At 45.5% G+C, this 17,127-nt stretch overlaps 1 protein-coding gene across 1 annotated transcript in view; it reads right to left on the reverse strand.

Annotated features, from left to right (window-relative positions):
* Positions 1 to 16,973, reverse strand: part of LOC143007623 (receptor-type tyrosine-protein phosphatase T-like) — a gene marked incomplete at its 5' end in the record, with an annotated part of 122,778 nt that extends 105,805 nt beyond the window's left edge. The window contains 3 exons of the mRNA XM_076159032.1: positions 2,234 to 2,414; positions 2,551 to 2,666; positions 16,675 to 16,973. Of these exons, the coding sequence (XP_076015147.1) occupies positions 2,234 to 2,414; positions 2,551 to 2,666; positions 16,675 to 16,973 (596 nt within the window). The remainder of the gene's footprint in view (positions 1 to 2,233; positions 2,415 to 2,550; positions 2,667 to 16,674) is intronic.
* Between the last annotated feature and the right edge of the window lie 154 nt (positions 16,974 to 17,127).

Raw genomic sequence — 17,127 nt, forward strand, 5'->3', positions numbered from 1 at the left:
AAACCGACAGCTGTTGAGTAGAGAAACCCCATTAAGAACCAAACCTTCAGCCTGTTTCCTCTATTGTGATGTCAGACAGGAAGCTCTGGAGATTAAAGGATAGTGACTGTGATGATCCTTAGTTACTGTTGTTGTTAATAGTATCACCATGCGTGAAAGGTACTCAAGCACGCTAACATGCCACCACCAAGTCTGATTAAATGACCCAAAGTAAGTCAGGGCTCATTTTTAAACAGGAAGTACTCATGTTTATGACAGTGTGATTGGTCGGTTGGAGCTGATCCAGGGAGGGATCCTATAGATTCTGTTACTGATCTGGATTCAGGATTTTTTTTCTACATTACCGGAATTTTTCAGACATTTTGGTGATTTCAGTCCTGATTATGCTTAACTTTCCTTTCTCTCCTCCCATTTCCTGTGGCAGAACTTCCTAAAGAAATAAACCCAAACATGCAGAGTGTTCAGCTGCAGCCTTCCTCTCCCTCCAGCAGCTCACACTCCACAGCTTCACATCTCTGGAAACACAACTTTAATAGAATTCAACTATTTTAACTCTCCAACTTTTGCACGTCTGTAGATATCTGAACTTTTAATTCTTTCTAAGAGGTAATTAGCGGTGTAATGGCCTGCTGCTGAACAAACACCATCACTCTGCGGCTTAAACAGGGGGAATGTTGAGCTTGTAAACAGCGTGTTACCGAGACAGGAGACGAGCTTCAGCAGGAATAGATTCGTCAAATTAATAATAGCAGATGCCTCGCAGTGAGACAGTAAAGAGGTTTGTGTTTACTGTGTTGTGTTTAAATGTCAGGCTTTGTGTAGGTAAAAGCTGTTATGGAGCACAGGACTGAGGAATCAAACACTTTTACAGTTAAACGGCTGAGAGAAAGTGGAGGCGTGGGGATGAGGAGTGATGAGTGTTAGTGCATATGTGTGTGTGAAGTATGAGTGTGTCTGTGTGTGTGTGTGTGTGTGTGTGAGAGAGAGCGAGAGCGAGAGGAAGAAAGGCATTTTATACCTTAATTGCAAATTCCTTATTTTGCCCCTAAAGACACATATCTGTATGTGTGTGTATGTGTATGTCTACATGTGTGTGTGTGTGTGTGTGTGTGTGTGTGTGTGTGTGTGTGTGTGTGTGTGTGTACACATATGCCCATGTGTGTAGTTTTGTGTGTGTGTACAGCACACTTTGTGTACATTTTTTTAATTTGTACAGCTCTATACCCGTATGTATACAGACATGATTATACTTTATAGGTCTGTGTGTGTATTGTTTGTGTGTGTGTACAGTACATAAGCCATGTAATGTGTGTGTGTGTGTGTGTACGTCTATGTATTTAGTTGTGAGAACACGTACAGCTTACATATCTAAATATACACATACAGCATGTTGTGTGTGCGTGTGTGTGTGTGTGTGTGTGTGTGCATACAGCAAGCATATGTTCCCTGACGTGTGTGTGTGTGTGTGTGTGTGTGTCTACAGTAGAACATTTGCTAGTCCCCAGTTTTATAAAGGCATTAGTGTAGAAACAGCAATTAGCCTTCATGTGAACAATCACCGCTCTGCTCCCTAATTACTGAATTACAACCAGGAGATTAACGACGGTTAAATAAAAAACAATTAAGAACAAAACAATTACGCTTTTTTTCCTCCCTCTCTCTCTCCCCCTGAAGCTAAAGCAAGGCAGCTCCAGAGTCATGTTAGCTGCTTTAAAAGGGTTCAGACAAGTGTGTGTGTGTGTGTGTGTGTGTGTGTGTGTGTGTGTGTGTGTGTGTGTGTGAGATGTTCCCCAGTTGCTAAATGTAGCTGATATTAGTTGTGAGATCAGAGGAATAACATGGAGCCCTCAGGATGGAGGGAAAGACGGGAGACGGGAGATTTGGGATCATTAGAAGTGTGTGTGTGTGTGTGTGTGTGTGTGTGGATGTTTTGATGCTTATCAGGCGCTGCAGTCTAATGGAGTCCAACCAGCTCAGTTTATGGCAGCAGGTTGGCGAGGAAGGAAATCTAAAGCATCAATGAGCTCCAAGCAGCGGAAGATGAAACACACACATGTTGTTATGATTCTGAGCCCTCTGGATACACACACACACACCCACACACACACGCACACACACACACGAGTAGACGGAGTGTGTTGATTCTGTATTTACAGCGTGAGGTCATCCCATGTGGTGATGACACAACATCTATCCCTATATGATGAATGAGGTGAGTGCCCCTCTTCCTCACCGTCTTCCTCCGTCTGCTTGACGATCTCCTCGCTCTCTTTGCTGCCCTCTGGGTTCGCCAGGACGAGCCTCAGCCTGACGGTGACGAAGGGCCTCAAGCCCCTCAGGGTGTAATGAGACGACGTCTGGATCAACTCCTCAGCCACAAACTCCTGCTGGTTAAATACATACTGGTACTGCACCTGGACAACAGAGAGAGAGAGAGAGAGAGAGAGAGAGAGAAGTTCAACTACTAAGTCATTGATTTCATATTTTAGTGAAACAGTGTGATGTCCAGTTAGTGATGACATCATCATCGATCACAGCAGATGTTCCCACCGTCAGATTGTAGCTGTGGCAGCGAGTCACGTCGTAGCCGAACGTCTCCCACTGTATGGTCAGCTGGCGAGCTCGGACGTCCACCACGTTGACGTTGTGAGGGCCGTGGACCGGGTCTGAGGAGAGGGAGAGAGGAAGAGGAGGAAGAGGAGGAAGACTTTATCAATCTGTGCAGGCAGCAGAAGCAGGAGGTTGTTCTCGATTGGACAGATCTGTGTGTTTTGGATTAAAGTCCTTCCTTTACTACCACAATGTGGTTTGTAAACATATTATTATTATTATTAGTGATGATTGATTTGCCCTCCTGCTGTAAGGGCAACAAACTTATTGATTCACATTATTTGATTTTGTAGAGCAAACATTCACAACATGACATATCAGGATGAACTTGTTTAGTGAGTGTGTGTGTGTGTGTGTGTGTGTGTGTGTGTGTGTGTGTGTGTACCTCTGTGTTCTTCACCTCTGAAGGTGTATGATGAGGTGGAGAAGTGACAGGGCTGCTTGTTTCTATAGCAACCTTCTCATTTGATATTTTTTCTGACAGATTAATATAATTAAAGTAGCTTGGTGTTGTTATAAAGACGACAGTGAAGATTTAGTCCAGCATCTAAGTCTTCACACAGAAACAGAAGGAGAAGACGTCTCATATCTCACACACTGATCTCAGAGAGGGATTTAGAGGAAATGGAGATATCTTAATTTTTTTCCCTCCTCAAACATTTCCAGGACTTTTCCATGATCGTCACAGAAAACGCTCAGTCTGGTTTGACAATTAAGTTAAGCAGAATAAAGCCAGAGATCAACACGTCCTGATATCATCTACAGACATGTGGAGCCACTCTCACACACAGACTGAGACTGAGACAGAGACTGATACAGATCCGTCTCCTCTACAGAACAAAAGCCAACTAACGCTTCATTTTCATGCCTAAAACAATCAGGCGATGTTATTATAATGATAACACACACTGTAATGTCACAATTACTGACAACATGATCAGTCACCAGCGATCCAGAGAGACAGAGACAGAGAGAGAGAGAGAGAGAGAGAGAGAGAGAGAGAGAGAGAGAGAGGAGGAGTTAACCACTTTGTCCAAGAAGAACAATCAATCAAAGCTGCTTTCTTTGCCATGACAAAGACTCAAAGCTAAATCAGATTCCTGCTGGATCTGCAGAGAAGAAGACCAGAAGCTAACAGCTGAATCTTCCTCTCCCTTTAGACACCACAGTCATCATCACTTCATTCACTTATGTTCTTTCTTTCTGTAGTTTTTGGTGGAATCTTATCTTAATCTGGTTTCACTATGAGGCTGCTTTCATCAGGTCTGTTTTCTGGTCCAGGGGAGGAAACTGAACAAAGAGACTGACGGGAGAGTTTGACTACTTAACACAAATTCAAAATGAAAACCTCGTTAATGATTTCCCCATCTTAAACTGTTTGTAATAAAGCTAAAATGTCACAAAGAAAGTTTCCTCTTCTACCTCTGGTCTCTTCAGGTTCACAGTGCCATGTTCTGATGTGCACACCTGATCTTTATGAGGTCATTAACATGCGTGTTCTCATCTACACGCGTGCTGACACGTGTGTCCACAGGGGGGCAGTGTCACATTTATGAACCACAATGTTCAGACACCACAGAAGAAAAACACAAACAAAATAGTTTGCGTCACAATGAAACAAATCACTGCAAATGTGCAAAAGATATGGAGGGAAATTTATCGGGGATTATCAACACAAATGGAGGGATATAAAACGAGATTGAAAGCAATTATTTAAAGTGATAACGCACAATTTACACAGAACACACACAATTTAGGCATAATGTAGAGAATCCAGCCGTCTGCAGCCTTTGTTGTTCCATAATGTCTCTGCTGAGCTACCCAGAGACGTGTGTGTGTGTGTGTGTGTGTGTGTGTGTGTGAGCCTCACAAACTGCTGAATGTCAAGTGTCAACATTGGCTCATCATCACCCTCATCATCAACAACCAGCAATGTGTTTATAACGGCTTCTCACTCACACACACACACACACACACACACACACACACACACACCAGCTCTGTTTGAGGACGGAGGTGCATCTCAGGTGTCTCAGCTGTGTAATTTGGTGCCACCTGAGTTCAAAGTTCAGCTTCTTCACTGAGAATAAACTGAACTGAACATTTATCCGTCTGCATCCTTTGATAATCACCTACACAATCCAGAACATTGATCAATTACAAATAATCCGGGGCCTTCAGTTGTTTGTCTCCTTATAATTCTCTCTAAACTGCTGATTCCTTTATAAGTAACATCTAACTCAATAAGGTGTAAGGTGTGTAAGGAATATGGATTTAGATACATAGAGGGAGCGAAAGAGAGGAATTAGCAGGAAGCCAGCGTGGAGGTTATGAGAATTATAACTGTTTACACTGTTAAATCAACAATGGCGTCCCTGGGTAACCTTGGTCATGACAAATGACCAGAGATGCTACATCATCCATCAGATCTGCTCCCCCTTCCTCCGCCCCTGTAACTACATCTCCTCTAAATACGTCTTTCCTGTGCACAAGCCTCCCCAGCTTTTCCCTTCATCAGCTCTCTTTCTCTATCTTCCTCCAATCCATCATCCAGCTGTCGCCACATGTTCACAAACACAAACGCACCCAGATCTAAGAGATATCGTCTGAGAGACAAATGGACGGAGAGAGAGAGAGGGAGGGAGAGAGAGAGAGATGGAGTGGAGAGCTGTGATGACGTCTGAATAGGAAGATGAGCGGCTGGAGGGCTGAGCGCAGGATAAACGGACAGAAGGACAGACAGACTGGCAGTCTCCCTGTCTGCCTGTTTGGAAGGAGGACAATTGTCCCTCTAAAGGGCCTGGAGCTGGCCGAGTCCTCTTGTCTCATCTATCAGAACGGGTCATGGGTTGGCATGTTAGCCCTCACACACACTGTGAAAGGAGCCAAGGGTCCAGCTGGTGCACAGGGTCACAACAGTGAGGCCCGTGACACCAGCAGTGGCTTCAGTCCAGCGGCTTTGTGTTTGACAGCAGCACAGGATCGCTGACAGAAGAGCCTGGAGGTGCAACGTGCAGAATGTTCTTAGCTGCTACTAAAAAAGACTTTATTGCTCTTATTCTTCTGAAGAACAGGAACTGTGCTCAACGCTGAGCTACAAAATCATTCCACAGCTAATTCAAACACACATTAATGAAGAGCCGACGGGGATATCTTTAATTTGGGAGTGTGTGTGCACCAACTGCAGCCTCCCATATACACAATCAGACAGTGGAGTTTAGCTAACATGTAGCTTAGTAGCTTTGCTCATGTCACTATTTTGCTCACGCTTCCATCTCTACCTCCTGGTCACACACTTTGAATCTAGTTCAATCATGTATGTTCTATTGTCCTTTATCTCTTTCACGTGACGCCCACGTTTCTAAAACAAAATATTCACGAGATGATGTCATCATAGGGAAAAATATAACAGCTGCTGAGAATAAACAAGTTCAGCTATTTTCATCTGGATAGTAATTTCATAATTGTCTCTAAGGATCATAGCATGTTAATGTATAATACAATGCATCACCTCATTAGCATAATACATGCTTCAGTCTGTGTGTGTGTGTGTGTGTGTGTGTGTGTGATGAGAGGCGCCACGCTGGATAACGAGCATACTGTATGTGCAGGTGGAGCTAATTCCCTTTGGTTTGCACCTAAAGTGGAGATAAAGTTGTTTTGCTGCCTTTGAAAGTACTTAAGGGCCTATTGGCTGTGTTGGCAGGTAGAGATCTGGTTCAGGAGAGAGCCTAGTGAGGGATTGTGTTCGGGGATGGCTTCCTGATTCTGATGAATGAGCAGCAGAAATGGAGCCATTAATCCAAAGACTTTAGGGAGCCGCTCTGGGGAGAGGAGGGGGGAGAAGGGGAGGGGGAGGGAGAGGAGGGGAATCAATCTCTCAGCCTCCCTGTGCAGGCCGTCCTTCTCTCTGTTGCTCTCTTGATCCGCGTGCTTTTGTCGTGCTCTTCTGTCTTCTTCTTTAGGTTTGGCTTCTTGCCATGATTCATAACATGTTTCCTTTTTTATACACTTTTCTTCTTCTCTCTCCCTCCCTCCCTGCTTGCTAACTTCCCATCTGTTCTCACTCATGCTCTTATCTGTTCTCACTCAGCTATTAAGAGAGTTTTGTCACTATCGTCCCCTGAGTTTCCATCTTATGCTTTCTATATTGTACTAAGACTCAAAGCTGCACACATCCCGGATGCACCAAGACCTCCTCAACCCGCCTGACCAGGAGGAGAAGCTGTTTATTAATCAGCTGAATGAACAAATCAATAGAAGCCGGCGCTGCTTCACACAGATTTAGGAGGTTTGGGGGGCTCTGTGGTCTGGGGCTGGAGTCAGGTCTGTCAGAGGTACTTGGGTTTGGTTTACAGCTTTCTGTGGTCTAGGTGCTTTTTGTTTTCTGCATCTATCAAACAGTAAAAAGGCAAAAGCATGAAAAATGCGACAAAGAGAGAAAACAGGAAGACGGCAGGAACAACTTTGTGCTCCAGGTGTGTGTGTGTGTGTGTGTGTACTCACATGATCTGCATATATGAGGAAGTGTGTGTGAGTATAACACACACAACACTGGCCAAAGGCTACAAACACAAGTAGTAGTACAGACCCAAAAAGTGCCCCCCAAACACAGACACACACAAACACACACACACCACACACACGCTTCCATCAGGATGGCAAAAGCCTTGATGAGAGTTTTCTCTGATCTTACTTGTTTGCCTTAGAGGGTCATCATCACGGGGAGCTTTGATGTGTGTCTGTGTGTGTGTGTGTGTGTGTGTGTGTGTGTGTGTGTGTGTGTGTGTGTGTGTGTGTGTGTGTTTAGGTAGAGGTTAGGCTGTTTCCTTGGTGTGAGCGTGCAAATTTGCAAATTAAGTGCAACCTATGCAACATTACAACAGTCACACTTTTAACGCTGAGGCTATACAGGCCTCAGGGATGTATGTGTGTGTGTGTGTGTGTGTGTCTGTGTGTGTGTGTGTGTGTTTGTGAGAGAGAGAGAGAGCGAGAGAGAGAGAGAGAGAGAGAGAGAGAGAGAGAGAGAGAGAGAGAAAGAGAGGGGAGAGAGAGAGTTTATGGGGGTGGTGGATGTGTTTGGGTGTGTGTGTGTGTGTTCTCATGACTTTTGAAGGGTTTAGTAGAAAATGTTTCTCGTTTCATTGAAATAATACTAATAGCCCACGTACATGACGCGCACACGCACACACACACACACACACAGATCTCTACTCAATAAAGCACTTAAGCAGACTCTTTGATCTGCCTCATTAATGGAAAACTAAAAGACAATCTGTAATATTTCACTGATGCACCATAATCAAATGATCAGCCTCTTAATCACGCCAGCTTAAAGAACGTCATTAAACTGGCTCATTGCCCTCAAAATACACACACACGCACACACACGCACACACACACACACACACACACAGTTTACACTTGCTGGTCCTTTACAAGAAGACGTGGCTCCTTTGCATGTACAAACACACACAACAACAATGAGCAGAGACAGCCTGAAACATAAACAAAAAACCTTTCCTCAACACATGGAGCCACACACACACACACACCAGCAGACAGACGGCTGGGCCCCCTCCAGCTTTGTGACTTGGATGAATTAGATTAAATCAACTAGTAGCAGCTGCCTTTTAGTGGATTTTAATTACGTCTCTCTCCAGGAATTAAAGCATAACTCAGTGTCCGACTCCACCACAGTGCAGCACTTTGCTCTCTTTTCAGCTCTTAAGTGTGTTTTGTACATCTTTTGAATGCTGACAGGCAAAATGAAGAAGCATCTTCTTCTACTTTCAGGTGAGCTTCCATTAGTGTGTGTTACCACAGTATAGAGATTTGATTTGCAGCTCGACTGTTTCAGAGGAAGAGGCAGCTTAAGTTCTGTGGCTTCTTTGTTGGTGGTGTTTCTGTAGGTGGCGCTGTTTTCTATGTTTGTTCAGCCAGAGAGACTGTGGCTGCTTTATCTTGTATCTCCTTCTTCCCAGCCAAAAGAAACACAAGTATGTAGTTGATAATAATAATAATAACAATAAAATTCATTTAAAAATCATTTTTAGAGGCAAAACCCAAAGCTCAGGAAATATTTCCTATTTTAAGGAACTAATGAATAATTGATTCATCTTGCATCGTCGTGGTTACAGAGGCCGTCCTTCATCTGTAGGACGCCTGTTGAATGTCTCATGCTCTCAAGCCTCCTCTGCATACTTCACACTGACACTGACCTTTGACCTGCCTAAAGTCGGGCCCCTTAAGAACTCTTTAGTGCTGAGGGAAAAACATCACACTGCACCACAACAGCTGCATAAGGAGTGACATTGTGTGCGGTTGACTGGATCTACCTGTATAGACTGTGCAGTAGAGCCTATACGGTTACATCACAGGCAGCAGCAGGAGGGAAGGAGGAGGGAAAACGCTGGGAGCCAAAACCACAGTAACATCATTCCAAATGAAACAGATAGCAAATCTATTTCATATCCACGTTTATTAATATCATTACTGCCTACAGGCAGGCAAGCCACAATTGAGTTGTATCAATTTGCCGAATGGAGGTCTAGATAGAGAAGTGAGAGTTAGAGGGTAAAGGAGGGAGGAGGAGGAGGGGGAGGAGGGGGCTCGGAATTTAATATTGAGTCTCATTTCTGGAAAGGAGAGAGAGCGAGAATAAGAGGAAGAAGAAGGGATGATGAGATGATGAGATGAGAATGAAAATAGGCATAAATAAAAGAAATAATGAAGATGTGGGCATGTATGGATTAAGGCAGCGAAAGAGACGGATAGAGAGAAAGAGACAGAGAAAGAGAGAGAGAGAAGAGACAGAGAGTGAGGAAGAGACAGAGAGAGAGAGAGAGGAAGAGAAAGAGAGAGAGGAAGAGACAGAGGGTGAGAGAGAGACAGAAAGCGAGAAAGAGACAGAGACAGAGTAAGAAAGAGACAGATAGAAGGAGAGAGAGACAGAAAGCGAGAAAGAGACGGAGAGCGAGAGAGAGAGAGAGACATAAGAGAAGGTTGGATGTGATGTGGGAGAGGAAGATTTAAAGCGGCGATATAATGAGCCAATAGATGGTGGAGCCTGAGGTTAAGCACCTGAAGCCAGTCAGTAATTGGCTGAGAATGACAGAGTGACAGAGGCGGGCTACGACCTGGAGGGGAAGAGCGAGAGAGAGCGGCAGAGACAAAGAGACGGGGGGACACGGAGAACCAATCCAGCCTCACATCAAGTGTCACTGAGGCTGACAAAGAGGCTGGATGAGAGAATCTGCAGGGCTTCAAACCAAAAACTCCGGCTCTAACAGGATCGTTGCTGCAGTAATGTCACTCAGCCAATTACGTCCGGAACAATCAGATTAGATTGAGAAAGAAAAAGTGCGATTACTTTAAGAGATTCCCATCATGGAGCTCCCGTAGGCCTTACAGAGGGAAAGTGGTTCAGGTTTGGATCTCTTTCTTAAAACCTCCTTCCTTTGATCATTACACTTACACACACACACACACACACACACACATCGCAGCACGTACAAAGCCCTCTCTCTTTTTCTATCTGTTCTTTAGCTTTGTTGAAGTGGAGCCTTTGGTTGACATTAAGGAGAGAGGGAGGCGGTCTGATGCTGAGGGTTCATCTAAAACCAAAACACTGTGCAACACATTATTATTGCAATAGATTGAGACATATTTTCTATATTTACGGCATATTTACAACACGGCTCCATGTTAAACCTGAACCGGCCCAGACGCCAGGCAATCCAGACTTTAAGGTGACGACATCGCTCCTGGTTAACTGAATTATCACTCTGACAAGCGATGACCCAGGCTACAGATTTAGGGCCGGACTGACTTAAGTGGGCCACACAGGTGAGATGATGCAAGTCCAAAGATCTGTGAGGGACATTTAAAGCTTATTCAGGCCTGAGCTGAGTCAGCATGTAGATCAGTTCCCAGGTTGACACATTGAGATGAGCAGAATCAGCAGAGTCCAACCGGTGTCCGGCTCTATGCTAATGAGGTTTGATGCATATTGAACGGTTCAGTGATGCAATTATAAGGAGAATCTACTGACACCTGCTCAAGAACCTCACCTGGGATGAACCTCAGTCCTCAGCTGAGTGTGATGTCTGGATACAGGCGTGCACACACTCCACTCATCACACTCGCAATCATACGGCAATCAATGAAAACATGTATTTTAGTGATGTCACCTTACAGCTCATCACTATTCAAAAAAAATGTTTAAAAAAATCAATCATGAATGTACAAAATCTACTAACTGATTACTGGAATGACTTTGTGATTGCAAGTATCTAATATTATTCTACAAAATTCCCACATTTGTCACTTGTAATTCCAAATATAAGTCTGATGTCATTGGGTTTTGTCCTCTTAAAGCGATCAGGCGATCCGTCCAGCCACCGGGCCTCAGACGGTTCCTTTAACACGGCTGCACTGACTTTCTTTCATCACTTATCTACAGTCGCCCACAAAAGAAGCAAAGTCTTTCTTTGACATTTAATGACTTATTTATGTTGTTTCTTTGTGCGTCTGCAGATCGAAGCCAGCGTGCAGAGATGAGAGGGGAGGACTTGTTTGGCTTTGTGTGAAGACGCCTCTCTCCAAATGTCACAACACAGCAACTGCAGCGAGCAGACATCTCAGCCACACACACACCTGCTGGGTCTTTGTGTCTGAGTGCACACACACACACACAAGTCTTGCACGTCTGGAGCAGATGTGTGTGTGTGTGTGTGTGTGTGTTTACGTGCAGGAGGGTAATTTAAACTGAGTTAGAAGTCATGCATGTGTGCGTGTGTTGTTGTGCTTAATGATTCTGTCTTGTCCACTGGCTTAATGGGAAAGTATTGACTGGCATTGCGCAACATGTCTTTCCTCTATTGGAGACGCAGACGGCAGAATGTGATCTATCGAATGCTGCTTCGCCTTGGAAAGAAAACAGAGGCCGAAGTTTGGTGAAAGACAAAAGCCAGAGTAATGAGCTTTTAAAGGCTGGAGTGACAATGTCAATGGCAGTAAAACTCAAATCCAAAGTGTTTCCATTGACAATTGTCATTTGGGTTTGTAAGTGTTGATTGATCAGCTGCTGGTCCCTTTTGGAGTTAATTGTAGCTTCATATGTCAATGACACACAGGCACCAGAGTCTATTCTGTGTGTTTAAACTCCAGTTCTACTCTAGTACTCGTGGTTTTTGAGAGTATACTGCATAAAGTATAAGTATTCCTCCTCTTGCACTTCAGCCTCCTGCGGCACAGAGACAATACAGCTGCTATACGACGTGATGAGGTAGGAAAGAGGATAAAGGAGTCCAGGTGGCAGGTGAGCCTTCATACGGGCTCAGCAGAGATCACAGCAGCTTGGTGTTGATCCGGCCCAAGATGTTCTCCCAAATCAATTGCTGAGGCCTGGATTTTCGTGCATTCTCCAAAGAGAGAAACAACAACAACCCTGGCAAAGACCTCAGAGGGGAGAAAGTCTCTGCTTTCATTTCAGAAGGTGATTTAGAGGCAGGGGGTGAAGAGGAGCAGCACAGAGTGAAGAGGAGCAGCACAGACCCAATATGAGCAGCAGCACAGAGAAGGAGACATTAATGATGTCAGTCTCTCTGTCTCTCTCTCTCTCTCTTTCTCTCTCTCTCTCTCTCTCTCTCTCTCTCTCTCTCTCGCTTCATGTAGTGCCTACTAAGTGTTGTGTAATTAATTTCATTCTCTTGTCAATTCTTTTGTTCATGTTTTATTCCTTGGCTTCTTTCTCTCTCACATTTTTCTTGCCTGCTGGTTTTCGAATGTTTCTTCCCACTTTCCGTCTTTTTTTCTGTAACCATCCTCATCTCATCGCCTTCTTTTTCTTTAATCACCTTCATCCTTTTGCCCTTTTCTCTAATTTTATGCTGCCCCTCTTTCTGTCTCCCTGAAGCATTCATCAGCACTTAGCGGCCAGAGAACAGGGAGGTCACTGCAGTCTGTTGGCTACTTTTAATAAGCTCAACACACACACACACACACACACACACACACACACAGATGCAGCACACTGTATTGACAAAGCCACTGAACACACTGCAGGCTTGCACACACTCGTACTGTAGCGATACACAGCCATGGGAGCAGCAGCACGGTTTCAGTATTGAAGCAGGTGTTAATGTGTGTGTTGTTTGTTAATCGTCAACCAGGCCAAGTGCCAGTTCACACTGACCACCATCCACTTTCTCATCATGAAAGACGGAGCGGTTCCCTTGCTGGAGACCGAGGTGGACCGGTCCTGTGTTTCAGGACTTGGGTTCACTCGGTTCAGTGGACCATCTGACGTTTCCTTGCCTCTCTCTCTCTCTCCCTCTCTCTCCTCCCTCTCTCTCTACCTCTCTCTCCTCCCTCTCTCTCTCCCTCTCTCTACCTCCCTCTCCCTGTCCGTCTCTCTCAGGCAGACAGGTGGACAATACGCACACAAGCCAGGGTTCAAAAAGCAATACAATAACGAAGGCATAGGCCAAACAAACACACACACACACACTCGGATGAACTCAGTAAATCAGCTGTAATCAACATGCTCATGCTTGCAGCACACGTGAAGATGCACACAAAACAATACACACTCCACTGTGAGCATACTTTGGGTTTCATTACTGTGCCTTCTGAGGGGATATGGAAGTTGAAAAAGCAATCAGCTGGACTCTTCTGCCTCTGAATCACTCAAACACACAATGCAGATACACACACACAAACACACACACTCACCAATATTCACCCCCATCACTTTTTTTGCCCTTGGAGTTGTTGGTGTGTGTGTGTGTGTGTGTGTGTGTGTGTGTGTTAGTTGTGGTCAGGGATCAGAAGGGAAGATGAAATTGATGAGTGTGTGTGTGTGTGTGTGTGTGTGTGTTCATTTGTTAGACCTCCCACCTTGGAAATGGAGAAAAGAAGTCTCGGAGTGTTGTTCGTCTAAATTCTTATGTTAAATCCTTTTTGTCAACTTACATTACATTACCACCCTTCGCAGAGGGGGGAGCAATTGAGGGTTCGGTGCCTTGCTCAGGGGCACCTCGGCAGGGGCTCGAACCGGCAACCCTCCGATTCCCAAGCAGAAGCTCTACCCACTGAGCCACTGCCTTTAAAGCTTCACATTACCAAATCTACAGATACAGTCTATGTCCACCCTGTATGTATATGATATAAAACATAATAAACGGTCGTATGTTCTCTATACTTTGTCCCTGTCTGGTTCTCTGCTCTCTGATTTACTTCTTTAGTTTTAGTTTTTTTTATTTTTACTTTTATCCATATATTTGTCTTCCTTTCTTCTCACTGCTTCATCTTTGCTGCACTTTGATCGCGTCGCTGTTACACACACACACACACACACACACACCAATACAGGAAAAAAATCCCAAAATCTGAACTTTGGTAGTTATGAACATCAAAGTGTGAAGTTTTAAGAATTTAACAGCGAACAACTTTCCTTGTGTGTGATGAATCAGAGGGGGGGATGAAGGCATAAATGGTGCGTTAAAGCCTCGGCTCCACTTCCATAGGATGTGGATCCCAGACAGCAGCAGGCACCCCATCTCCACATGGCCCCCGCTCCCCCGTGCAGGGCGGGGCACTGGAGCCTGGTGTTTATTTGATGGATGACATGCTGATCACACACACACACACACATACACACGCACAGAGTTTTGTAGTTTGGCCCGTGGAAGGAAAAGCGGAGCACCAGGAGGTAACGACAAGTGGCCTCGTGCTTAATGACGCTACGGAGCAGCAGAGTGAGGAAACATCAGCGCCGCTCCTTCACTTCCTTACTTTCTTCCTTTCTTAGTTGTGCACACACACAGTCACACAGTCGCCCCGTGCTCCAGTCTGCAGTCTGACATAAGCAACACAACCAAAATCAATGTGTCACCGCAATCCGCTCTAAATCACCTGTTACCTGTGCGAAGGGCAGGTATGAGTGAAAACATCCCGGCTGTGGTAACGCTGTCGTTTATATGACGACTAACATCTGTCTGGCCACATAAAAGCGCCGGGCTCAGCGGGAGTTTGGTGATGTCGCTTGGGAGCCGAGTCCCTTTCCTTGCCTGCCAGTTATTTTTCCTCCCTCTCTCTCTCTCTCTCTCTCTCTCTCTCTCTCTCTCTCTCTCTCTCTCTCTCTCTCTCTCTCTCTCTCTCTCTCTCTCTCTCTCTCTCTCTCTCTCTCTCTCTCTCTCTCTCTCTCTCTCTCTCTCTCTCTCTCTCTCTTCTCTCCTCTCTCTCCTTCTCTCTGTTTGCCTTCCCGCCGGGCGCCCCCGTTGGGACGCCACAGTGTGACGCCACAGTGTGACCCCGGCCACGGACTGAACACACTGTTGAGACAGATAGAGGTTCAAACACGGGGGCCAGCATCCAGCCTGTGGAGTCGGCTACATGGGAAACTCTAAATTAAAGCAGCTTGAAATGTTCAATAATAAAGTCTGATTTAACCCTTAATACAACCTGAGTGTGTGTGTGTGTGTGTGTGTGTGTGGGGGGGGGTTAAATAATAGAGAGGGCCTGGGGGTGAACCTACAGCGGTGGGAGAGGGGGGAGGGAGGGAGAGAGAGGGTGAGGCAATAGGAAGGAAAGAAGAACAAAACAAGGTGTAAGACAAGAAAACAACGTTAAAGAAATGAAAGAACACACATGTAGGGAACAGGGGAGGAGATGAAAAATGAAGAAGAGGAGACAAATGCAAATATGAGGCAGAAACTAAACAGAAGGGAGGATTTGACAAGAAAGACAAAGCGAATAAGAGAGGACGAGGACAGGAATGAATAAAGAACAGAGGTGAGAAGAAGACGAGTCGAGTTGAAATGGAAGAGAAGTCCACAGCAGGAAGATCAAAGGAGACAAGAGGAGAACAAAGATGGCAGTTTGGCCTCCAACAGATCGTCTAATTCAATATTTATGCCTCCTCTCCTGCCTCGGTGATGAAGGAGTTCCTCGCACGTTTGGGAGAAACCAACTCAGACAGAAGCTCCCAGTATGACCACAGCCACAGATCAATGAGGAGAGACAGGAAGGAGTAGGGTCAGACAGGTGTGTGTGTGTGTGTGTGTGTGTGTGTGTGTGTGTGTGTGTGTGTGTGTGTGTGAGTACAATTTGAAGGCTGCATCTGTATGTTTAGCATTTTAATGCCAACATCTACATCCCACTGTGATCATACAGCTGAGGCCTGATGTCACAGCTCTAATACACAACATCCTGTCACTGCATGACTCACTTCCTGTCACAGCAGTGTGTGTGTGTGTGTGTGTGTGTGTGTGTGTGTGTGCGGACACGTCTGTGAGCACCTGAACTAAATTTTAATTGACAACTTAATGAAACACAAAGGTTACATTGTTATTGTTCCCACTGAGTCCAACAAACTCACTGATTACTGCTCTCACTCCCTCCCCCTTTCTCTCACTGTCCCCCTCTCTCTCTCTCTCTCTCTCTCTCTCTCTCTCTCTCTCTCTCTCTCTCTCTCTCTGTCCCTCTCACCTGCTCTCCCTCTCCACCCCCCCTCCCCTCTCTCTCTCTCTCGCTCTCTCTCTAGCCCTCTCTCTCTCTCTCCATCTGTTCGTGTTTCACTCTCTCTTCATTAGTTCTTGTCTGCAGGATATTTTAGCAGTGAGGTGTTTCAGAGCAGTGGCTCTATATTATCCGGGAACTCTTCATCTATAAAAAACTGAAATACAAGCTGAGAACAGATTGTCTGAAGAGATAAATAAAGGTTTGAGTCCTGAATGAGTCCAAGCTTCAGTGACGATGTGGTCCTCACACACACACACACACACACGCACACACACAAATACCTCCGACATAAAAGTTCCTTGCAGTTTGGCGTGACGGAGCACAGACGTGCTGAAGTGTCACCTGAGACCCCTGCTGCCCTTTGATCCACACCTCCTCTGTCACAGCAGCCTTAATATGTGATGAAGATCCCCTCCTCCTCCTCCTCCTCCTCCTCCTCCTCTGTCACAACATCTACACTCATACGACCCTCAAACTTTATTGGTTCTTTCATTTTCAATCTGCTTTGAAATGAAAGACACCGAGGGAGCTGATGACCCCGCGGCAGAAAGCCCAGGAGGGTCTCTGAGTCCAGGAGGGTCTCTGAGCCCAGGAGGGTCTCTGAGTCCAGGAGGGTCTCTGAGCCCAGGAGGGTCTCTGAGCCCAGGAGGGTCTCTGAGTCCAGGAGGGTCTCTGAGCCCAGGAGGGTCTCTGAGCCCAGACGGGTCACTGAGGCCAGGAGGGTCTCTGAGTCCAGGAGGGTCTGTGAGGCCAGGAGGGTCTCTGAGCCCAGGAGGGTCTCTGAGTCCAGGAGGGTCTCTGAGTCCAGAAGGGTCTCTGGTTCAAATCTGGCAGAACTAAAAAAAATTACTAAAAAACAAAAAGAAACAATGAGGGAAACACACACACACACACCACACACACACACCCACACACACACACACACACACACACACACACACACACACACACACACACACACACACACACACACACACACACACACTAATG

This window comes from Genypterus blacodes, unplaced genomic scaffold (genome assembly GCF_046128005.1).
Source record: "Genypterus blacodes isolate CSIRO-AG114 ecotype Tasmania unplaced genomic scaffold, CSIRO-AGI_Gbla_v1 ptg000092l_1, whole genome shotgun sequence".
Lineage (NCBI taxonomy): Eukaryota > Metazoa > Chordata > Actinopteri > Ophidiiformes > Ophidiidae > Genypterus > Genypterus blacodes.